At 38.5% G+C, this 24,123-nt stretch overlaps 2 protein-coding genes across 2 annotated transcripts; both read right to left on the bottom strand.

Annotated features, from left to right (window-relative positions):
* Nucleotides 1-217: 217 nt before the first annotated feature.
* LOC100704964 (protein NipSnap homolog 2) lies at nt 218-9,476 on the bottom strand. Its single transcript, XM_005452672.3, has 10 exons — nt 9,004-9,476; nt 7,748-7,875; nt 7,587-7,632; nt 7,374-7,468; nt 5,577-5,647; nt 4,522-4,662; nt 4,366-4,397; nt 3,731-3,825; nt 3,227-3,310; nt 218-1,557 (listed from the first exon to the last, which is right to left on the bottom strand). The coding sequence occupies exons 1-10, from the start codon at nt 9,093-9,095 to the stop codon at nt 1,493-1,495; spliced, it is 849 nt and encodes a 282-aa protein (XP_005452729.1). The 5' UTR covers nt 9,096-9,476; the 3' UTR covers nt 218-1,492.
* Nucleotides 9,477-10,192: 716 nt separating this feature from the next.
* mrps17 (mitochondrial ribosomal protein S17) lies at nt 10,193-13,338 on the bottom strand. The gene is made up of 3 exons (XM_003446973.5): nt 13,191-13,338; nt 12,752-12,894; nt 10,193-10,726 (listed from the first exon to the last, which is right to left on the bottom strand). Exons 2-3 carry the CDS (start codon nt 12,872-12,874, stop codon nt 10,409-10,411), a joined length of 441 nt encoding a protein of 146 aa, XP_003447021.1. The 5' UTR covers nt 12,875-12,894; nt 13,191-13,338; the 3' UTR covers nt 10,193-10,408.
* Between the last annotated feature and the right edge of the window lie 10,785 nt (nt 13,339-24,123).

Below are 24,123 nucleotides of genomic sequence, written 5' to 3' on the forward strand. Positions count from 1 at the left end.
CTAAACACCAATGTCTGGAAATACAGCGCGCGCACACACACACACGGGAGTTATTTTAAACTATTGCTATTATTTTTAAGCCGTACCATTTTATATAGTAGCATGACGCTTTCTTCAGCATACAAAATTAATATGCATGTTTAATTTTTTTAAATGCTGAAGAAAACAGAAAATTGTGGTCTGACAGTCAAAAATCAACCCATGACAAACAGGAGACTTAATTTTTATCAGAAGTTTAATTAAATATGTACAACTAATCTTATTAAAGCACTGCATTTTACAATTTATCACACAAGATACGACTCTCCTGTTCACAGGTTTATCAACACCCGCTGGGTAATAGAAGACCCTGCACATTCAGATTCAGGAGGGTCTGTATCTACGGTTTGGCCAATAATCCCACTATGTATATCTACAGTCCGCCCATTTAAAAAGAAAAAAAAAGAAAGAAAGAAAACATTGATCTTAGTCAGAGCATACAATCACCCAGACATTATCTACTTGATATAGGGAAAGGCCAAACTTGTCAGTAAGTGTACAGCAGGCTGTATTGTAAATACAAATCAGTTCCGCTGGATTCAAAAACATGTCTTCTCTCTGAAAGAGGCGTGTGTGTCATATGTCACAGTTTGAAGAATCAGGAGTTGTGGTCAGTTTAAAATAAAAAACAAAAAAAACAAGGCAAATGATTCAAATTCAGCATTCATGATTCTGGTGAGACTAAAAACGATGAGCTGGCAACTTGTGTGCATGTTCATTACAGTATTGTTGACAGGAATTGGTTCATCCAGTCAAATTATTCTGAAAGGAGTAAACACCAAGTTGGCTGGATCGAAGCTGTGCAACAAAGGAGGAGTGGACAATAGGAACTTGGAGTGAGACTGTGGCTCTGAAACACAGACCAAAACCTGCAACTTAGCTTTAATGCTCATTTTAAAAACACTGAACTTTAAACTGCAGGTTTATCTCTGTGAAACTGACCACTCAATATGTTTTTTTAAACCATGTGATTTTGACAGTGAGCTACCGTGAGCTCACATTTTCTGCTGTAAGACACTGGTGATCGTCATTTTGTTTCAGGACTTTAAAATCATATTAAATTTTCTTGTACATTTAAAGATATTTTTCAGGCCCTGTGACCAGCACACAAACAACAAAGAAAGGAAAAGAAAAGAAACAAAATGACAGACAAGACATTTCAAACACTCTTTAAATGACAGAAAGGGAAGAGGAGTGTGCCCCCAAATCATAAACACACCACATTAATAGGTCAGTAACACAGTAACTGCTGTAACAGGTACAGTTTTGGTGACAATCATTTTGACCTCATCATCCACACAGAAAAGGGGAGAAAAACCAAAAGAAAGGAGACAAGATTGTGTTGATGTTGAGCCGATTTCCCTGGCAGTGCACACTTTGATGGTTGGTTACACTCTCGACAGATCAGTGTAATAGTTGCAGTGGCGGCTGGTGGTCCCCCAGGTGTTAGTAGTTACTTCAAGGGCGAAGTCTTCATGGGAATCATTATTCTAGACTCCATGTGCTGAATAAGAGGGACTGTGGGATGAAGAACAAACAACAGTCTTAACAACAAATTTCCAACAGGGAACACAACTCTATCTCATTTAAATTTGCCAATGTTTCATGAATTTATAGCTAGAGTTCTTAGTTTTATTCATTTTATTTTATTAAGGCCTGAGTTGGTGTAAGTTGTAACTTCCTATTGCTAAATCAATCCTTCATAGATTCAGGCATCAGAGAGACATTGAAGTAGAATTTATTGTGCCACGTTTGTGTCCATTTGTGTAGGTATGAACAAGTGAAGAATTACGAGTATGTAATCTACAGACATGCTTGTGTGGAGTCCTCCAATGAAAAGGAAGGCATGAATCCCAAAGGTGATGAAAAGCAGGCTTGAACAGGAAAGGGAGAGACACTGAAGCTCTGTATGTTATGATTTCAGTCTTCTCCACAGCATGAGCTTAAAGCTAAAAGCATTAATTAAAACACAAACAAGAATAACTCAGAGCAGCTGTTGTTTATTCCACATATTTGTAACACAGCCCACTGGTGAAAGTCTGCAAAGCTCTATGTACAACCAACACACAGTAACCCTGCCGGTCACTTTAGAGCAGAGGTGGGCAATTCATTTTCCCAAGAACCTTTACAGCAATAACAAGTTTTAGTGGCTAAAATGTCCAGTGAATGAACGCAAAAGTAACTCACTGACACCATTGTTCCTGCTCCCTGATGTAGACTTTGGCTGTAGCTGAATAGTCAGTTTTTCATTGGGAAGCTTCCTAACAGGGAGAGACTTCATTGCCAGCTAAGAGGCTGCATTTTCTAAACACTAAAGAAAGAAGTTACAGTGCTTCTATACCTCATGCAGCTGAGGATATAGACTGGCATTAATGACGTTTAACATAATTCAGTTTGCAGTATTGCCAGCATTTAGGGTTAACATTAATTCACATAAAACATTATTAAAAGGTAGCTGTCACACTGATCAACTCTTCAGCAGGAAGAGATGATGTGAGAAGAAAGCAGCTAAATAAAAAACTGTTTTATCACAAAGTTGTCTTTGTTTATATGATCTGTAGCAAACACAGTAATGACACAACAGGATGAAGTATTAAAGATGTGCTTTTTGCAATTCACTTTTAGATTATAGCAGTTTCAATGCTGCAAAGCCAAGTCAACAGCATCTACTGACACACTGCAGGCACTTTAGTGCAACCTGAGTCTCTTTTCCTATGTCCTTACGTGGTCTGCTTTACTGTTTTCCTTGACCTCATGATGCCTTTTCTCCCAGTAAAGCGATTATAAAAAAGACACTTTGTAAAAGGTCAGTTTCTTTTCTGTAGGATTGCACCTATTGTATCTTTTTAAAACACACCTTTTAGTTTCTGAAAATCCATTACTACTAAGGTGTTTAAAAAGTCAATACTTCCAGCATTTGAAGCATTGAGAAGAGAATATGGTTACAGTCTTTATTTTTTTTTATTCTACTCTTGATCGATAATTTATAATAAACTGTTGGCGGCTTGGGTTAATCCGAGTTTAAATGTCTGAAATCAATATTCTGATTTAAGATTAACATGACACAAACATGGATAATAGATATAAAACACATTAATTTTAATGTTTTATGCCCACAACAGAACAACAAGACTCTGCACTTACAGTAACAAAACTTGTATTAAAGCAGTATCAGACTGAAACCTACCTGTGTAATAAACAACCTCGTCCCAGCCGTCACGCTGCCAGGCTGCATTTCTGGTGTCTTCTCTGGACTGCAGGTCTTTGTAAGCTGGAAAGAAACACATTCAAACTCATTGAGTAAAAGCTGTACATTGAGAGTAACATCCTCCTCTCTGCCCCTTAATGCTCTCCAGTCGCTATGGTAATGCGTAAATAGTTCTTTCAAAATAAGACACACAACTACAACATGGGGAAAGACCCAGGGAATCCGAGTTAACGATAAAAACCCTGAAAACCACAAATTTCACACTTGAGCGTAAACTCACGCGGCCCGGTACCAAACTACTCACGGACCGGTACCGGTCTGTGGCCCGGGGGTTAGGGACCGCTGTTTTACATCTAAAATGCATGTGTTAAACACTACACTATGTAGTAGGTTACCAAAAATATGTACATACATTTGGATTTGTAGGTGACCTAGATAATCTTTGCAGCATTTTTCTTGAATGATCCTGGAAACTCGTCTTACCCCATAAGTGGTGAACTGTGTACAGACTTCCAATCTGAGAGAAAAAGCCTCCCACCGCCTCTTGGTTCTGCTGGCGAATCTCAATAGCCCGAGCCCTGCACAGCACCAAAGACGTTACACAAAACAGCTTCTAAAAAGAGTGGCAGTAATTAAAACACCACAGCATCCACCAATACTCCGCTCATTCCAAGTCAGTACATCAAATTTCAGTTTTAAACTATCAGCATTGTCATCATCTTTCCTGCATGTTTGGTTTTATATAATTAACAATAAAAATTTCATAGTCAAAATCAATTTAAATCCAACAGATAAATATATTAACATATATTAAATGAAGGCCAGACAGTTAAAGATGTATTATTATTATTATTATTATTATTATTATTATTATTATTATTATTATTATTATTATTATTATTATATGTGGTCATGCTCAGGAGTCATGCATAAATTTTGTGGTCACAAAGTACCACCGACTCATATTCACCTGCAACAATGTGTGAAACCAACAAAATAGCAGTGAGGAACTTTTTAGATTGTAGCTACAAGATTATTACAAAGGGAACTATAGCTCACATGGTTATCCCCCACAACTGTGGCTCAGATATTACATGAAAAAGAAAGTTGTGCCTTACCAGTAATTTCCCCATTCAATCATTGTCCCTGGCTGAGAAAAAGAAGGTAAAGATCATGTTCTTTACATGTACCGCAAAAAACAAAACACTCCCCCCCCAAAACCCAGACTTACAGAGGGAGGAGGACCAATTTTGTAGTTCATAAAAGAGAGTTACCCTGAGTTGATATGATCGGAGCTCATAGATGTTGGGTCCTGGACGAGGGACGGGTTCGTTCCAAAAACTGAACTCCAGCAGCAGCTGGTTCCTACGAGACAGCAGCATCTTCCCCCTCTCATTCCTGTACTCCATAAACTTCTACAGCAATGACAAATAAAAGACGCACAGCGCTCAGAAAATCTGACTCAGCTAAAATAACTGCCAAATATATTTGCATTCATATTGTTCGACTGTTAAGTCTGATCAGGATCTAGACAATGAAAGTCAGCTAGTGTGCATTCAGACAATTTAAGTGAAAGAAAAGACCTTTTTACCTGGATTAATAAAAATATATATAAATCACCTTTTCTGAGAAGGTATAATAAGAGGATAGAGATATGCAGAGAATACATATATATGGCATTTATGGTTATATATCTAGTGTATACACTTCTAAATTGCCATGTGGTACTTAATGTATGCAGTGTTGTTAGAAAGTGAGCGAGATGAGTAAATTGTCTGGGCAGATTAACAGTAGTATGTATTTACTGATTAAAGTTTGTGGAATTGTGCAAATTAAAGTCATGAGGTTTGCCAAAGGACACTTGATAAAGGGACTGTCACAGATGTGCACTGTTCCTGCACAAAGCCTTTGTGCAGCCTCTTGTTTAGATGTGGTAGCTGTATTCTGTCACCAGGGGGCAGTGCCACAAATATGTGAAACAGGTTGATTTACTTTGTAATTATCTGACATATCAGCTCATGCTCTTCAATGTGGGAGGAACACATTCTTACAAGCCACTTACTTTATTTTATCTGCAGGGTTTTCCAAAAACTAAGAAAAAAAAACACATTTCTGAAGATTAAACCTGCAGCATGAATCATCTGTTCATTAACACTTTCCTTCTTCAAAGCATGATTCTGTAAATAATCTTTACAGATTACTGGAAACATTAAAGATGAAGATGGAAGGAAAATGTCACGTGGGTCTAGCTAGATGGGTGCACTGCTGGAAACATTGGCCTACAGATCACCAACGGCCAGTGGGCTTAACTAATCAGAGCACCCGTTACCTTATTCTGCCTGAGTTTGTTCATGACTTCGGTGAGAGCCGGGTATCCTCCCCGATATCTCCACAGGTGAACTAGAATAGAAGGAGCAGAAGAGCCAAAAATAACGTAGCTCTTAAATAGATCTTGTTGTGGTTTTTTTTCTGGGCAAGAGTTTTTCACAATAGCATCTGTGGTTAGACCTCCCTCTGAACCACCCGTGATTGTGGAGCATGATGGGATTCAGTCTATACAGCATGAATCTCCAGTCCATTTCTGTGTATACATGTGAAAGACATCATGTCATCTTACCACTACAATTACATTTTAGAAAAAAGAAAAATTCTTAATTTCATAAAGTGAAAAAAATGAACATGGCACTAAGATAGTGTATGTTAGTGCCATGTTAGTGCCATGTTCATTCACTCCCCCAGTCACTTTATTAGATACACAGGGTTAGGGTTGTGACAGCATCACATAGTCGCTGCAGACTAGTCAGCTGCACATTTATGATGAGAAACTCTCTTTCCACCGCATCCCAAAAGTGCTCTACTGGATTGAAATCTGCTGACCAGTCTTTGTAAACCTAGAGATGGGTGTGTGGGAAAATCCCAGTAGATCAACAGTTTGTGTGTTGTGTGTGGCACCAACAGCTATGCCACATTCAATGACACTTAAAACACATTTCTTCCCCTTTCTTGACCATGTTTGCATGCCTAAGTGCACCGAGTTGTTGACATATGATCAGCTGATTAAATATTTGAGTTAATGAACAGCTGAACAGGTCTACCTAATAAAGTGGCCACTGAGTGCATTTAATACGTGTAGTATCTCGGAAAATATTAAAAGAAACAATTCTAATGTTTATCTTCCCATTAAGCTAAATGCCTTTTATCTGCTAGTTCGAGAATTAGCATCAGACTGCAAAGCAGGAAAAAAAAATCCGAATTCAAAGACCAAATTTCCAAATCTGAATACAGAACACAACTATGACTATCAGACTGAGCCAAAAGGGACAGCTACAAGCTAGAAACATAGCACCATATACTGTAGTGTTCACATGCTGAAGGTTTACTGATGCAACCTTTCAGAAAACCTTTCCTGACACTGCCAACATTACAGCTCTGTAACACTAGAGAGGGCCCACAGCTGGGGAACGACAAATGTCACCACTTGGACAAAATGGAAAGCAGCCAGGAAAAAGTTCAGTTCAGTCTCAGCTATAATTAACTGAAATAGAAAAGCTGAGAGAGGAGAAAAACCACAGTGCCTTTAAGTAAGATCTGTTTTTACACCAAGATAACAGCATAGTTTGAAAAATCCACCACACCTCAGCAAGACTATCCTGCTGTACAACTTGATTTAACATAAACATGTACAGTTTCTCCTTAATCAATGAGGCTCACGATCAAGAGGTCAAATAATTTGCATCATGTAGAGCTTAAAGCAACAATATTGATTATAAAATGAGTCTGAGGATTGCATGAAAATGCTGGATTTATTGATTTAAAAAAAAAAACACCCCAAAACAACATATCTCAAGTCTATATCCATAAACTGCTTATTCTGAAGAATCAACTACAAGAAGCACATTCAAAAGGCTAGAACTACAGCAGCACCTGGTAAATAATAGTCATGATGAACATTGTTCTCATTTTTACCTTCTAGTAATATGTTTGTGAGATTTCAATCTAATGTTTCCTCTTCTAAAGAGGAGGTTGAGCTTTGACGAATAACCAGATTGAATGGCCTCAAATAATTCACCTCGCTGACATTTAAATACAAAGTCTGGTATAACTCGGGTATGGTGGATGTTCTTACCTGCCTGATCCTGCTCCCCATACCATGTGTTCCAGGTGCCTACAAGCTCACAGGGGTATTCAGGGTCAGTGTGAATGGAAGGCAAGACGTCCTCACTGAAGACATGGACAAAAAGGAAAAAAAGTGTAAAAATGCAAAATATCTGACGTACTGGTTGCAAAAAAGAGCTCTGATGTGACATCTGAATTAAGCTAACACAGCAAAGACTCATACCAAAGTTGATTGTAAGCATCAAGGCACTCAGGCTTGACATTGTGAACTGCAACAAAAAAGAACACACAAAACATGAGTAGATAACATGATCAAACAGATTTCATGGGTTTATTAACAGTTGTGGTAATCATTAACTGTGTCCCACTGCAAGCAATACATACACTGTATTTTGTACAGGTTGTTGTCTTCTTTTTTGGCAAGCAGGTGAGAGTGAGCATCTTTTCTGGGGATGACTTTTCTAACAAAAAGGGATTTGAACCAGCTTTCATCACCAACATTTGAGAGGCTCCTGTGGTGAGATTAAAAAAAAAAAAAAGTTGGATCCAATCAACATTTCTTTGGCTACACAATGCAGCATTTAAGTACCAACAAAAGCAAAGCTCCCCTAATAATCCAACCCCGTTTCCTTCTATTCTGTATTGTATTTCTCTGTGAACGTCTGATATATATAGTCTGGTGTTAAACCTCTAACTGCTGCTTTATCAGTCCAAGTCTCAAAAACACAGATGTGGACAGGCTATATTTAATGATACCGTTACTGTTTTGTTATGAAATATGCAATGTAAAAAGTGAACGAGGTCAGTTTTACTGCAAGAGCCAGCGGTGTAAACTAGTAAATGGCGAATGAAGAAAAGGTGCAAATCTTTTTTTAGCCCAGCCAACCTATGCATTCCAGAGGTCAGCAGCACAAAAGGCTGTAGGGTCTACAGACAGCACAAAACCCTGAGATTAGTCTGCACTGACTTTAATCAGCCTTCCCACATTTTCTGGTAACGTACTCGATCTACAAGTGCCAACAGGCAGCACGTGTAGCGGCTGAGCTTGACAGGAAACAGTCCACCGATTTTCCTCATAATGCACCAAAAAAAAAGACATTAAAACACAGTTAAGTGTCACACTGTAGTCAGTTTTATCCAAATCTCTGCCTTTCAAATGGAAATAACAGCTTAATTTAGGCCGCTCAGCTGCTGCAGCGAGGAAACTGAATCGTGCAGTGACCAAAACAAGCACAGCTGTGCAGCAATTCAATGCATTTTGACCTTGAAGTTGAATTCAGTTTAAGACTCGGCTGTAAATTTTTAATCATTTCTTCAAACCAAGTCTATAAAAGCACGCATGGCATCATAAATAAGACTCTGACGATTGTTAGGACAAGTTGCCTCGCTGTTTATTTTAAAAATCGTGGGGGTAACAATCAATGTTAGCAGAAAGTTAGCAAGTTTACAGCTACATGGCTAATGCTAGCTACGTTACACAGAGATGTAAACGTAGCGAACGTCCTTACGTTCCCTTTAGCGTTAGCTTAGCCGCCTAGCAGCCCGCACTTTGTCATTGGGGCTACACGAGCAGAAGTTTAATGACTTTTAAGCAAGATTTATGCACCTGCACAGATAAACTGTATATAGAAGAGTCTAACCTGAGGGCGACGTTCACCGGGCTGCTCGCATGAAGCACGCTTCTCGTCTGTTTGAGGCCTCTACCCACTGTTTGAAGGACTTGGGTCGCCATCTTTCCTCGAAAGCCGTGTGGCGGTTGCTGGAGGCTGCAGCCGCAGTCCGGTTCCCGCAGGAGCTGACGTTACTCACGGGAGCGTGACCCCGACTCAGAACCGAGAGTACCGGAATCACTTGGGGTGATTTAAAGCACGGATATTAACACAGCTTAATACAAAACACGCAGAGTTCGCTGTTGTTGGATTTATATAAAGTTCTCATAGTTTTGGGGGCTTTGATCAGTCCGCCTGCTGAGCTTGTTGAGCTTGTATTTATAATCTGAATATCCCCATTACTTAAAAGTGAACAGTTTTTACCTAAAAATTTCATTCACTGCACCTTTGTATAACAATAAACAGTCAGCACAGCTCCGTCAGTAATTAGACCAGACTCACTGACTGCATATTCATTACAGCAGTCCCACTTACAGAGCACCACTCACCACATCCAGATCATCCCTTTACACACCACTGCATACAATTTTTTTTTCAGATTATAAAGTGCATATTATTTATAAATGCAATTTGCACTACTCTCTTAAACAATCTCCCTCTTACTTTTAATTCTTCTTTAACACAATTTTGATTTTTATAGTTTTTTTTAAAATCACCATTGTATACATAAAAGTTGTGCACTATCTCAGTTTAAGGCCCTCACTATGCACCTATTGTACTTAAACCATTATTTATGTAAACTATTATTATTTACAATATTATCATTAACTATTATTTCTTCTGTATCCCGCTGATGTAACATAATAATTTTCCTTGTTGGGTCAATAAAAGTCATTACAACTTAACTTAATGCTCCCAAGTACCTTATATTAAATGGAAAATGAAGCAGCCAAAGCTTTTGCATGTTCTATGATAATACCATGTCAAATGTACGTTTTTGTATTCACACACCTGATATCTACTTTGTCAGATTTAATTGAATACCATAACGGCATTTATTTTTTCCTCCCTCCTCTTTCTTTGTCTCTTGGATGGGTCCTCAACTGTACATGGGCCCCTGGGCACATGCCCAGAATGCCCATTGGACAATCCAGCCCAGGCCTTCACCTTTTGATTATAATATATTTCTAACCTGGATAACAGACACGAGTACCTTGCATGACATTGTTCGTTTGCAATGTTTTATTTTGCAAATTCCTCTGAAAGGTGTCCAGAACCTAAACAGGTAACGAGGAAGTTATATTTAGTCTCTTTACCCATACATCTACAGCAAAGATTCTCAGTTTATAAACATAAATTCACATTAACACTTGAAACACAAGCATTGTAGAGTGACAAGTAAGCAGAAATTACTGCATGAAATCACAGTTTTCTGTCATGAAGTGGGAGTTTGTGCCAGCGGGGAATCGGCTGCACTGGGGGCAGCAGAGATGTTGAGCTCCTGCAGTTTCTCTAATAGCGTCGTCTCCTCCTGAAGTGGAAGGTCTGTTAGGGGCTCCACAAATTCAGTTCCTGCAACCCTCTTTCCTGTTAGGGGGTCAACCACTCGGCCAACTTTATACACGACCTCTGACAGTTCATGCTTCACGTGTTTGCTTCTGGGCTCAGGCAGAGCCTTGAGGAGGACAATATCTCCCACAGTGCATTGTTGCAATGCATCGTGGGCAAAGTAAGTCTTCCTTTTGTTGTAGTACTACAGGAGAAAAAGAGACAATATCAGAGTTATTTAAATATAAATTCATAAATGCTTGAACTTTTATGCCCAGAATTCCTAGTTGGATCCAAGTGGCAGAAAGCTGACACTTTTGTGGCCCGAGGCTCCCGTCTCTGCTTTTTGCAGATGATTTGGTCTTTCTGGTTTATCAGGTAGTCGCCTTCAGCAGAAATGTGCTGAAAAGTCACTGAAACATGGGACAGTGGACCTCACCGTCCATGTAAAGGCATAAAAACAACATTATGTCCATTATAAACAAATAACCGTCACCATGTGTGCCTCTTGGATTACATAAAGAATAAATGGCAAGGCTCTAAGTTTTCTTAATGACAAAAAAGAAAAAACAGAAGTCCTTGTTTGTACCCCGGACATAATTGTGTCTAATGTCATGAAATCTCCAAGTTCTCTTGAAACATTTTAAATCATCAATCTAGAACCTCAATTGATGCCTTTATTTTATTGTATATGGATTACTTTAATTCATTGTTCATTTGTCTAAGCAAAGCCTCCTGGGACCGATGAGAGGTTGTACAGAGTGCCGCTGGGAGGCTTTTGACTAAGTGACACTGTTGCCAATCCGGCTGCACTGGCTCCCCATTAACTCTGGAGTCCACTTTAAGATTCTGGTTTTGACTTATAGAACTCTGCATGAACAAACTCCACTGTACAACAAAGAACTTTTACATCTATACGTTCCCAGGAGGTCATGTGACCAGGATGTGTACAGCGTATCAAATAATTTTGAGAACTAAAGAAGAGGGAGCTTTTGCAAAACTATCCTGCACTCTCTGGAACTCTTTCCTTCTGAGTTTGAAATCTTTGGATTTGGTGATCTCTCTTAAAAAGCACCTAAAAATAATCTTTTCAAACTTGTTTTTTGGGAAACTTGTTTTTATGTTCAAGCACTTTTGTTTAGAAGCACTTTGTGACAATATCTTTACAAGTAAAATTTTGGTTACTGACTAATAGTTATTTGGAGCTCTATGTCTCTCCTCTGCATCCATGCTAGTTCTGACTCACAATAGCACTGTCATGCGCTTAACTCTGGTCACATGACCAATTACACTCTGTATACAACAAATCTTACATAATGGCCACAGCATTTTAATCAAAATATTTTACAGAGGTATACTTAAGTCAAACTTTTATCAGTGTTGCCATTTTAATATCTTATTTAATATACTTTGAATCTTTTTTTAAACGCTGTGTTAAGTCAAATCAACATGAATTTATATCTGAAACATCATCTCTGAGAAAGTTACACTGCATTTCAGCATTACTTCTAATCTATCCAATCTCTAATTTCCTTAGAAGCTTGCATTACAGCAACATTATGCACTGGTGCAACGAGATGTACAACAAATTTTGGTAAATGAGAAAAAAGAACTTTGTGAAATAAATAAATAAAAACTAAAATACCTCTATGTTTAAAGCAATGAAAAATAATGAAACAAATGGAATGTTTTGCCATATAAAACTCAATTTTGTTGAAAACACTGACATTTTCGTAAATGAATTAAAAGATACTACATCATGGAGTCAATAGAGCAAAGCCTCAGATCCTCAGCATTGCTCCTAAGTCCCAACTCAAGAGTAATGCCAGTGATCTACTCATTTCCTCTGACAGCATGCAATGAGTCTGACTTGCATAACGTCACCAGAACAGGTATGCGAAGCCATTTTCGGACATCCACAGCCTTCAAAAATAACATCAACAGTATTGGCTCACTCCCACACACATCTGGTATGCAAAGCTGTCCGTCTAAACACCTGCATAGGGGTATAATCTCTCCCTAAAGGTATCTGAGCCTTTTCTCTTCAGGGCCCTTTAGCTGTGGACACCATCTTTAAAAAGGCTTTTCTAATATTTTTGTTTTTACTCTGCTCTCCAACAACCTGTAATAGTTTCCTTCTGTACTTCATTTACTCTGTAGCTTAACAGGCCCATGTTAAAGCACTTAGACTCTTATTTTATAAAAGCTGCTTAATCTCCTAAAGGCTCACCTTGAGCAGGTAAGGGTCCAGCACCAGCCTGGTAACTCTCACTTTGGCAGTTTTGTGCATCTTGGTCCCGATGACTCTGCCGATGATCCATTTGGCATGGACTGATGCGTGCTTGACTGACATCCTGCAAAGCTTTACTCAACCTGCAGAAACAAAATATTATCAACCCTGACGTCATTATATACTGATGAGCCTCAACTTAAATTTAATCAATCTAAAGACACGTTCAGTTACAGTTTGACCGGATAAAACCTCTGAGCCGACAACTGTACTAACAATTTGAGTCAACGTAAAATAGCCACTACACGGTTAGCCTTCTCATGTTAGCATTAACTTAAAGATACATTCTTATAAAAAAAAAAACTCCTAAAAATAAACTGATGTAATTCGGCAAGAATACGAAATACCACTGAAAATAGACAATACAAAATTAACTCACTACAACTACGGGAAAATATCATCAGAAGGTCATACAAGCTCCTCCATGCTGTTCAGTTCGGCTTGTTTCGTGACGTAAACTACGGCTAGTAACGAGGGACACCGACAACAAGCGTATGCTAATGTGTATGGAAGCTTGTTTCTGACACTGGAAAACGAATATTCTTTGCCACTAAGTCAAAACCTCGATTTATCGACTCAAACTTCTGACCAAATATCTTGAAATTAAAAAAATAACGTAAAACGTTATTAAGGACAACATAGAAAATCAACACAAACAAATATTATTTTCAGCGGCGGAAACAAGCTTCCGTATTTACGTCCTTCACGATTAGTCACAATTTTCTGTTTTAATTTCATATTACTTTATTTTTGTGTAATTGCTTTTATTAAACGTTCTCTAGGACTGAATGTGTTTACTTAAATATATTTTTGTATCTTTTAATGAATAACCTACAACCAACAACACCTCATAAATCATTTACAATTAAGTGTTCCAACAAGACAATGACCTAAAACACACATCAAAACTGGTTTTGGAATGGATAAAGCTGCCTAATAATAAACGTCTCAACAATAGTGAAAATTTGTGGATGTGCGTCAGGAAACAAGTTATTTAAATGAACTCCAGTCATTTAACCAAGAAGAATGGTCAAATATCCAGCCACAATTATAAGCAAAAGTGTCAGGTCAAAGTTCAACTTGCTGAGGAACATAAAACCAAATACTACTGGGGGTGTATGCATATACCAAAATACTACTGGGGGTGTATGCATATAGTTGATCCTGTATATGTAATTCTGACTCCGTGGATTAGATAAATAACAGTGCAGAGAAAAAAAATAAACCCCCCAAATTACTAATAATGAATGTATACAAACCTCTGAACAGAACTGTATGTTTCCTTTTTCCAGTGTGAATAAAATATTAATTTTATCCACAAGATGGCAGCAAAAGAGAAGAGAAGAGAAGCGGTGTATTCTTACTGAAGAAAGAATATACTTTGAAATGAAAGGAAAAAGACAAAATAATTATTTTTACATTTACTACAGGACAACTAAAATAGGCCCCAGCCTCCCTTAAATTGAAACTTTTATGAGAAGTCGGGCAAAGGATGGAGAGATGGATAGTTTTAATGCAACAACATGACAGATGTTAGTGTTGCTGTGCTGATGATTCAGTGAATAACCTGGGCTGCAGAGGAAAAGTGAAAGGAGGAAGGGAGGAGGCGATCAACAGTATCAAACATCAAATATTTCCCACTTTCACGAGTGTGTTTACACTTGGTTTTAAAATGCATCCTGTGTGATCAGATCATAGCTTGACATTTGAGACACACCCTCCTCCTTCACAACTGTGAAGGTGACACATGTGATTTTATTACTGTCTAAGTCACTTTTGCTCCTCACAGTTTTTTTTTTGTTGTTGTTGTTGCCAGTCAAGGATCAGCTTAGTGAAGGATAGCAAGACATTAATAAATAAAATTATAACAGTAATGTAAAGAAAGACACAGCAGAAGAAAGACCTTTTGATTGAAACAACTGGAAGTCCTGAAATAATAAAAAATCTTCATAATGGAATATTATCACTTATGAATAATCATTTATATTTTTTTATATTGAGTTCTTTAGCCTGAAACAGGGGTGTGAAATATAAGACCCCGGGGACCAAAATCAGCCCAGAAAAAACTCCAATCTGGCCCATTGGACTGCTTTGGAAAATGCGAAGGAGGACACAAATTTTAGACATTTAACTTTTTCACAGGTTTTAGAGCTTTTCTTACAGTTAAAGAACTCCCCCATGGCTGTTCGTACAGCACCAAAGTAATTAAGTTATAGATTTCTGTAATTTACACATTTACTTCTTGTAATTTAAGCCCGAAGAGTCATGCTAAAATATGTCTTTCCATAACTACAGCTGCATTTATTTATTATATATACATACTACTCTTCTTATTCTTATATTAAAACGTAATTAATGAAATATGCAATTACATCTCTGTACACTGACAGAAAGAGGAGTTTCACTGGTCTAGCCCACATAAGATCAAAGTGGGCTGTACATGGCCCCCTGGCCTAGACTGTCAAAGGTCTGCAAAATGACCAACACACTAACCAGCCGCACTGATGTGATTGTTTTTGCATCACCGGTAAAGCACATATAACGTCTGAAAGAGCGAGGAGGTGGGGGTTAACATTCATGCATTCATACCGCATTGTTAGCAGCCTCGTCCCTGAGCATTGGCCGCGGCTCAGAACCAACCGCAGGCAGACCAATCTGGTCTTAATCAGAGCCATGTTGTAGTAAAGCACAGGTCTGGGTCTCTGTTTCCCATTTAAGGCAGTGCAGCATTGGTTTACCTCTGCCAGAATGACAGCATTAGCCAACTTTAGTCAGCTTCATACAAGAACACTGAGACAATTCAAATAATACCAACTGTTTTCATGCTTTTCCCTGCTGAACTCATGTCTGCATGGGGCTAAACCCATGTAGGTCAAATTAAAGGTGTCACCACAACTAATCAAAAGAACATGAAGTGTATTTTGGTGCACTTCTGAAAAAACCGGTTCAAACCCCTATTCAATTTTTGGGTGAGAATCATATGCTGAGGGTACAAGAGAAAATCACACGGTATCAATGGCCGTATTAAAATATTTACCTAAAGATAATCAGATACATAACTAAGTTAAAATGCAGTCAGTGTTTTCATACATGAGAGCTGACATGGTTGCTTTATCAGCTCTGAATCATGTGAAAGCTCTGCTGGTGTGATATAAGACAGAGGCCCGATTGCAAACCCACCGTGTGATTGCACATGTATGTTTTCTGTGATAACACGGTGACCCTCTTAATCAGCATGTTTTATATTTCCAGATTATCGTGCTAGAATAATGTAAGCATCCTCCTGAGTAAGTTATTAGTCCCCTGATATAACATTTTTCTATAGATTAGACCATTTAGTCAGGGTGTTTGTTTATGACTTTGAATGAGCCTATCACTGAATTAAGATCAGCCCTTAGGACCTGGACATGGGGTGGTTTTAAAGCTGAGTGAGTGTACTACAGAAATAATGAGAATCTGTTGTTATGAGAGTGTATTTTGTTGTTTTTTGAGTTTAGAAAAAGTTCAAAACAGCCTTTAAGCCCAGGGTGGGATATATATGTGGACTTTTTCGTAAATTGAAAGAGAACTTTTCCTCAGTGCAGGGCCCTGGTAATAACAAAGAAGAAGAAGAAGCTTAATCATATAGTCAGGTTAGGAACTCAAAAACATTACTTTAAAACACTAAAAACATTTTTTTAAAAATGAGAACAAAAACCAATTTAAAAATTTTAAGGCTTTTAAATCCGACAGACTCATTAACTTGTTCTAATAAAAAGCTTTAGCGCTAAATCAGTTAAAAAATGCTCCTTTATTTTAAGTCTGGTTCACAGAAGCTTTAACCCACCTGAGGGGTCTGAGTTAAACGTTATAAAACAGAAATCAGAGCAATACTATGTAGTTATAAAAAAACAAACAAACAATCAAATAAAAAACTGGATTTTGTTACAAATAAGGAGCCATTCTTATTCTGCGGGGCCTAGAAGGCAACAGTTACATGATTTAGACTTGCACATATTGACCCGATGCATTAGCTTGTATAATGTCACTGGGGAGTGTTGCCCTGAAGTTAGCAGTAATTGTCCACACACACGAAAAAAAATCCTTACATACAAAGACTAAAATCTTGACACACTGCTTTACGTTTAGTTTTTAATTATATATATGATGTATTTTAAACCATTAAGGTTAAGGTCAGAGATATGACTGACATAAAGGGTTAAGAAGATGAGTTTGAAACAGGCAATCTTGCATGATTGTCCTAGAAATGTGTCTTTTCTGACTGGCAATAACCAAAGAGGTGGAAAGCATTAAACCATAGTCTGTCCCTGAGCCTCGTCTATATCCCTCATCAACTCTGTGACTTTTGCACACTTCAGTTCCTCATTGTTGGATTTCATGGTGTGAAACTTGCTTGTAAAGACAAACAAGAACTCAAGAAGAGTTAAAAGAACTACGTAGAGCTTTTGCTGCTGCATACCAGGGCATTCAGTTTGAGCATATTGTGGTCCAAAAGGAAGGATTTCATACACCTGAACTAAGGGCTACCCAGTCAGAAACTAACATGGCTATAAATTACAATACCAAATGCTTTAAACAGAAAAGATCTCACAGACCACATACTGCTTGCTAATTATATCTATAAAATTGTGATTTATTGTCACATAATGTGAAGTCTGATAACACAGGTAGTCTCTACAGTGCAGCACATAAATGGATGATTTTTCACTTTTTGTTTTAACTGATAAATGTGTTTGTTCCACCTCTTTTTCAGGTCAAAAGTTTAAGGTGCAGCAATGAGGAAGGGTGAGGCATGTCACACAGGAAAAAGCTTAGCGGTGCTAACATCTGTGGTCAATGCAAAAGCGGCAGTGAGTCACACAAAGGTGGATAATGTGTTTGTTTTCATGCTGAACTGACTGTGGCGTTCATGAAGGTGTTCCTCTTCAGGTTTGCAGCTAAAATCTGAGCTGAAGTGGAGACGAGTAGATAGAGACGGTCTGTCTCTGGCAGTCTGCTTTACAATCCCAGTGTTGGTTTAACCTCAAATACCAATATCATGTCCTCTTTATGCACCTGACTACATTCAATGTTAAAAAAACAAACAAAACAGAAGCTGTGCAGGCCTCAGATTAGCAGCTTTCTTAAATGCCAAAAGTGCATATCCTGGCCGGGGTCTTTCTGTCTGGAGTTTTTATGTTCTCTCCGTGTTCTCTCCAGGTACTCCTGCTTCCTCCCACAGTCCAAAGACATGCACTTAGTGGGGTTAGATAAATTGGTCATTCTAAATTGCTCATAGGTGTGAGTATGAATGGTTGTCTGCCTTTCACCCTATAGTAGCTGCACCCCTGCAACCCTGAATTGTATAAGCAGAAGAGAACTGATGGATTTAGATGGTACCATGTGGTCTGAATTTGAGGCCAACTCCTGTTTTCACAAACACAAAAGAATCATCACAAACTGTCAAATGTAGAAAAAAACTAAGATACTGACGAGCAGCAACATGTTTTGCAGGTCTGGTTTGATGCTTCAGGTTCGATTGTGCAGCTCCATCAGTTTGAGGCTTCATGCAGTATGCAGCGTTTATATTTCTGACCTGTAGAAATTATTTATCTCAAATTTCACTCAGCTGCGTTTGTCTCTGACTGAATGATCAGATAAAAATGGTACTGGGACACCAACAGCACCACAGTCTTTCCATAGTTCAGGTTATGATCAGCTGGTCCTGTTGCTAAATTTTGCTGAGCACCGAAATGAAAAAACATTGTTGGATTGTGGGTAAAATGATATTGCTGTTTCTGCAGCAGTTATTTTTCTAACTTTAAAATACATTACAAAATACTACAATGAAAAGGTTGTCTTGTGTAAAAAGCACATCGATGGAGTTTCCATGTTGTAAGATTTTAGTATTAACGGATTCTTAAAAAGTGTGACAACCACTTGGTTCACATGTATGATGATGTATGATGATGTTTGATATGTCTAAGTCAGAGGTGAGAATTTTGTCATGTGTTGTGACAGGCTGACACTGTCACAACACATGACACGCTCAATTTTCCTTCACACCCAACTTCTGTCATACACAGCAGCACAAACTGTTTGTTCTCACTCCCCTGCCTCTAACAGCATGTGTTGTCACGGCTAATGATAATAATTGAAAGTGTCTGTTTATTTCAGAATTTGCATGCGGGCGAATGTGTGACTGTGCTCTGTTTGTGCTGGTGTGCACAGGCCTCCGTCTGTGCCCGGGCAGACGTTATTCTATTACACCAACATGAAGTTCTGGGTCCCCTGGGAGAGACACATGAATCATTCAGTAGTAACAAAAAAACAAAAAAACATCCAATGATTAGAAGGGATTTTTGCTCTTTGTTTCCATCCAGTAAACAGTCATGTGGAAAAAAGAGCATTTTAATAGAATTTGTTTCTAACGCCACAGTTTCTTATCTGTTATTGTGCATTCATAGGAGAGTTTCAGTGCCCCCAAAACAAGAAATGGGACTTCAGATCCTCTCGGCTTCCAAAACATTGCTTAAGCAACTGTGAAGGAGAATTGATTTGCATTTACACCACGGACCATTATGGCTGTTTATCAAAACAGTTAAATCAACTCCAGCACAGTCTCACTTATATCTATATTATATATCTGATATCTATATTAAACAGCAAGTTTTGGTCCATCTGACCTTCACCAGCTACATCAGGTGAATCTTAGGGCCTGTCCGTGGTTAGATAGGGGAGTGGGTAGGGGGGGTCAGTAATCTGGGCTTTTTGTCATATTCCTAAGCCATTGTTAAGTTTTTGTTGTTTGGCAGGGTGGTGCCATCAAGGAGTCTTGTTGCCATGTGTGTTTGGTTTACAACAACAATGTTTAGGTGAGCAGTGTGTGTCAAATTAACATCCACATGATTTCCAGGATCCACGTTTTCCCCACACATGTTGAATTGTCACGATAGGCTCAGAGTTATTAACTTTAGCTGTTGCAGCTGACACGTATGCATGCATGACTTTGATTTGGAATTTGAATCAGGTGGAGCAAATTGTTCCTATTTTCTTTTTCTGGGTAGCTTTATTTATACTACATCATGTTCTGAGACAGTCATATTTCGTGATTTTTTTAAAGCCTTAAAAGGCCAAACGGGCCTTTTAAGATTAAGGCTCCCATCACTCCCATCCATGCTTGCATTGATTCTCTCTGGGTTCTCCAGCTTCCTCCCAGAGTCCAAAGACGGTGTTTCTCTGTATTAGTCCTGTGATAGACTGGCAGCCTGGACAGGGGTTACCCCACCTCTTGTCCTATGACTGATGGGAATGAGCTTTGGGTCATGTGTTTAGACTGTGGCCCAGATGAAACTAACCCAGGTGACGGATGTCATTCATTACTGATGGATGGATGGATGGATGGATGGATGGATGGATGGATGGATGGATGGATGGATGGAACAGTGATTGTGAAGATGAATAAACTGCTTCAAATAAATCAAGTATGATGAGTGAATTGCGTGTTTTAAAGACTTTGTGGTTGAATGCTTAAAAATTGGAGTTGAGCTCTTGAGCTATGTCACCTTGCCGCTGGGGACATCCAAGCCATTTTCAGTGCCACATGTTGTACTCCAAACACACATTAAACATTAGAGTAGGTCATAGGTAACAATATGGTATCGGTTTGGCTAATGTGCTTCAAATTAAACCTCCAGTCAGGGGGGATTTAGAGATATTCTCCAGCTTGTGACATCACCTCGTCCTGTCTCTGCTGCCAGCCCCCTGACCTTGTACATTGCTTGTAGTAAGGGGATACTCCCTTTAAATGGAGCGTCAGACAGCTGAACCTATCTGCATTTGAAAACAGGGCTCTGAGGTTTAATGTAGCCAGTATCCTTGTCAGTACCTGTGGCACAAACACAGGAGGTGTTCCTGCTCTGTGTCGTACTCCTAAGAATAGCCGAGTATGTGAAGCAGGTATGTTATTGTAAACCCCTCAGTCATAAAAATCTCATACTGGCAATATGGTTTGTATTTACAAGTCATAACTCTAGCTCTAACTCTTTTCCCACAAGGTACTGTAAGCCAATGTTAGTTGATAGTAAAGATGTTCAGTTCAGTTTTGGATTATGCATTTGCAAGCAAACACTTGTGGTTCCATTCTAGGACAAGACACAAAAAGGCCCATTTGGAGGCGTGTCAAGAAGGGAATTTTTTTTTTCTTAAACAAAAAAAGAAAATCTGCCAAATCGAACATGCAGCTGCCTGTTGTGGTGGCCTCTTATAAATAAGAGAGCAGCTGAAAGCAGCTCTAATTAAGTTTGAGGACTTGAGGATGTTGCTCAACAACAAGATTAGCTTGATGTTCTTTTCATGAAATGCTGTGTTAATTTTATTCCAGATTTAACGTGACTCCAACCTGTCAAAAGTTAAACTTTTGTCTCATCTGCCCTGGCTTTCCCCCAGAAGTCTTGGAGTTCTTTGTGGCCACTAGTGGATTTCTCATTTGAAATCTCCCATGAATGCCATTTTTGCTTCTTAAAAAAATTTGGTTAATCACAGTTAATTCATGATTTAACTTTTTCACAAAGGGCCAGGTAGGTTTGATAGTGATTTTCCCTTAATAAATGAAATAATCATTTTAAAACTGCATTTTATATTCATTCAGGTTATCTTCATCAAATGTCAACATTTGTTTGATGAGCTGAAACATGTAAGTGCTCCAAATATGCCAACAAACAAACAAATAAGAAAGCATTTTCATAGGACTGCAGATATGGCATTTGAGTCTCTTGCAGCTCTGTTTTTAGGGAAATATTTGGTACAGCTTCTATATGCTTCACCGTGTTTAAAATCTAATTATTTAATGTGTGTGTTTGATGCAGATAGAGTTTTAGAGCTCTTGTGTTCCTGTGGAACCTGCTGTAGCTGTCCAAACAGATCAGTTTTGTCCTCCGCAAAAAGACCAACATTAAAATGTTTCAGCCCACTTTTTAAAATTTTGCGGGAATGCGCCTTTAAGAGTTCGAAGGATTCATAGTGACCGCCTCATGAATTTCTATCTTTACACTGACAGAGGAAAAACATGAGCGGATTAAAGAGCGATGGCTGTAGTACACCGCGCACATTTCCCACAGTACAGTGAGGTCATGTTTCTGGCTCGATGTCTGCGGAGACCTCCACAGATAATGAACCTCTATCTCTGAAAACACAAAAAATGACAGCTTTAAGTCTCCGCTGATTTGTCTACTCTACAAATAACAGTGAAAATAATTACTCATAGATTAAATATGGAGCACATTTACACAGACAGACCATTAGACCCACATGATCAATGATTACTGCAGAAAAGATTAGGTGTTTAATCAAGTACCACCAGCTGGGTTATATCAAGCTGCAAAAGTAATGCTGGACAGTGGTTAAACTTGTGAGAACTGCTGTGTAGATATATACTTATTATTTGCTGTACTAATTATCAGTTCAACACTAACAGTTTCAAGTATCAAAGAGGAAAAGTGAAAGAAAAGACAAAAGAGTGGCAAACCCTAGGCGGGCTGTCATGTGCTTCATATGACAGCCCGCCTGGAGTTTACCAAAAGGCACCTGAAGTACTCTCATATCATGAGAAATAAATTTCTCTGCTCTTATAGAACAAAAATTAAACTCTTTGGCCTGAATGCCAAGCGTCATGTCTTGAGGAAACCAGAAACCGATCATCATCTAGCCAGTACCATCCTTTTAGTTGAAGCATAGCGGTAACGTCATGCTGTGGGGATGTTCTTTGGCAGCAGAAACTATGAGAATATTTAGGTTATGATGATAACCTGCTCCAGAGTGCTCTGGCCTCAACTGGGGCAAAGGTTTGTCTGCCAACAATCCTAAGCACAAGATAACAAAGGAGTGGCTTCAGGACCATTCTGAAAGTCTTTGAGGGCCCAGCTAGAGCACAGGCTTGAACCCGATTAAACATCTCTGGAGAAATCTGGAAATGGCTGTGCAGCAATCCAAACTGAGGAAGCTAAAGATGATCTTAGATGTTAAAATTTCTTCAGGCTGTAATTGCTGTCAAAGGTATTGAGCTGTAACTACAGTGTCCCAAAGACGGCCTACAAAAAGCTCATTTAGATATTTTCACCATCTATCGCTTTCATGCCAGTGATATAAAAGTGAACCACTACTGAAAAATAGCACCTTATTACAAAGTTTGTAATTTAAATAATTAAGAATGAATTTGCCTGTAAAGTGAACTGGAAATATTGTAACACTGAGATTAATTGGTTGTCATGTCAGTAATTGTAATATAACCTTTATTATAGCTTTAAGTGCCTGAAGGCACATTACTAGACATGTAACAAATGCAAACTGAGTTGTGGTCAATTTTTTGATGATTGCATTACAGCTCATAATCTTCATTTATTTTGTTTCTCACATGAAGTATAACACCTCAATAAAAAGTGGATTTTATAGGAGTAGAGGGATGTTCATAATTAATCTGTGGATGTAACAACATTTAACATTTAATTTGTCACTTGTTTGTTATGTTTATTGATTTTCAGTGTTTCACTTTAAATTATGGGACAGCATTATCCTTCTTTTCCTTTTATAAAGGATGGCATAGTTCAATCTGTGTTAAAGAGGTTATTTTAAGAAGCACTGAAGCATCTTTCCTTGGTATTCAATCGATGATTCAAACAGCTCTGACTAAGGCTGGCGCTCAAATACACTGTATGGACAAAAGTATTGGAGCACCTAATCATTACACCCACAGGAGCTGTTTGGCCATCAAGCTTTTTTAATGAGCGTTTTTGTCCAGATGCTAATGTCAGAGGAGGTTTGGAGATGTGCAGTTATTGAGTCAGCAGAGCTTTGGTGACTTTTACACACTGCATCTCAGCACTCAGAGACCATGCTGTTTAACTTTCTGTGATTCGTCACATTGTGCCTAAGATCCCGTGCTTCCCAAACACTTCCAGTTTGCATACCGCTTACAGCTGATCATGGAAAATCTAGGAGAGAAGAAAGTTCAGGCTGCAGCGTTAGCATGCGATTACTGAAGCACACTTGAATTAAAGTGAGCTCTTTAGAAACACCCATTCTTTCAGTGATGTTTGTGAAGGCAGACTGCATGGCTCCACATGGACCAATGACACTATAAACACCTGAATTCAAAGAGGTTTGGATCAACACTTATATATATATACGTCTATACAGTGTAGTTTTAGGTCATGTAGCTTACTTTCATTTCAATTCAATCAGTAAGAAAACGAACAAAATAACACCGATGGTTTGATCGTAGCCTTCGTTTTTGTTTCTTGTCTTTTTTTTGCAGTTGCATGCTGTTTAATTTTAAG

Source organism: Oreochromis niloticus, linkage group LG10 (genome assembly GCF_001858045.2).
Source record: "Oreochromis niloticus isolate F11D_XX linkage group LG10, O_niloticus_UMD_NMBU, whole genome shotgun sequence".
NCBI lineage: Eukaryota > Metazoa > Chordata > Actinopteri > Cichliformes > Cichlidae > Oreochromis > Oreochromis niloticus.

Coding starts and splice junctions, on each gene's coding strand:
- LOC100704964 (XM_005452672.3), bottom strand. CDS start 9,095: ATGGCGACCCAAGTCCTTCAAACAGTGGGTAGAGGCCTCAAACAGACG. Junction 7,469..7,586: donor GATGCTTACAATCAACTTTG/GTATGAGTCTTT, acceptor CCATGTCTTCAG/TGAGGACGTCTTGCCTTCCA. Junction 5,648..7,373: donor TGGGGAGCAGGATCAGGCAG/GTAAGAACATCC, acceptor CTTCTATTCTAG/TTCACCTGTGGAGATATCGG.
- mrps17 (XM_003446973.5), bottom strand. CDS start 12,874: ATGTCAGTCAAGCACGCATCAGTCCATGCCAAATGGATCATCGGCAGA. Junction 10,727..12,751: donor TGGACCCTTACCTGCTCAAG/GTGAGCCTTTAG, acceptor TTTCTCCTGTAG/TACTACAACAAAAGGAAGAC.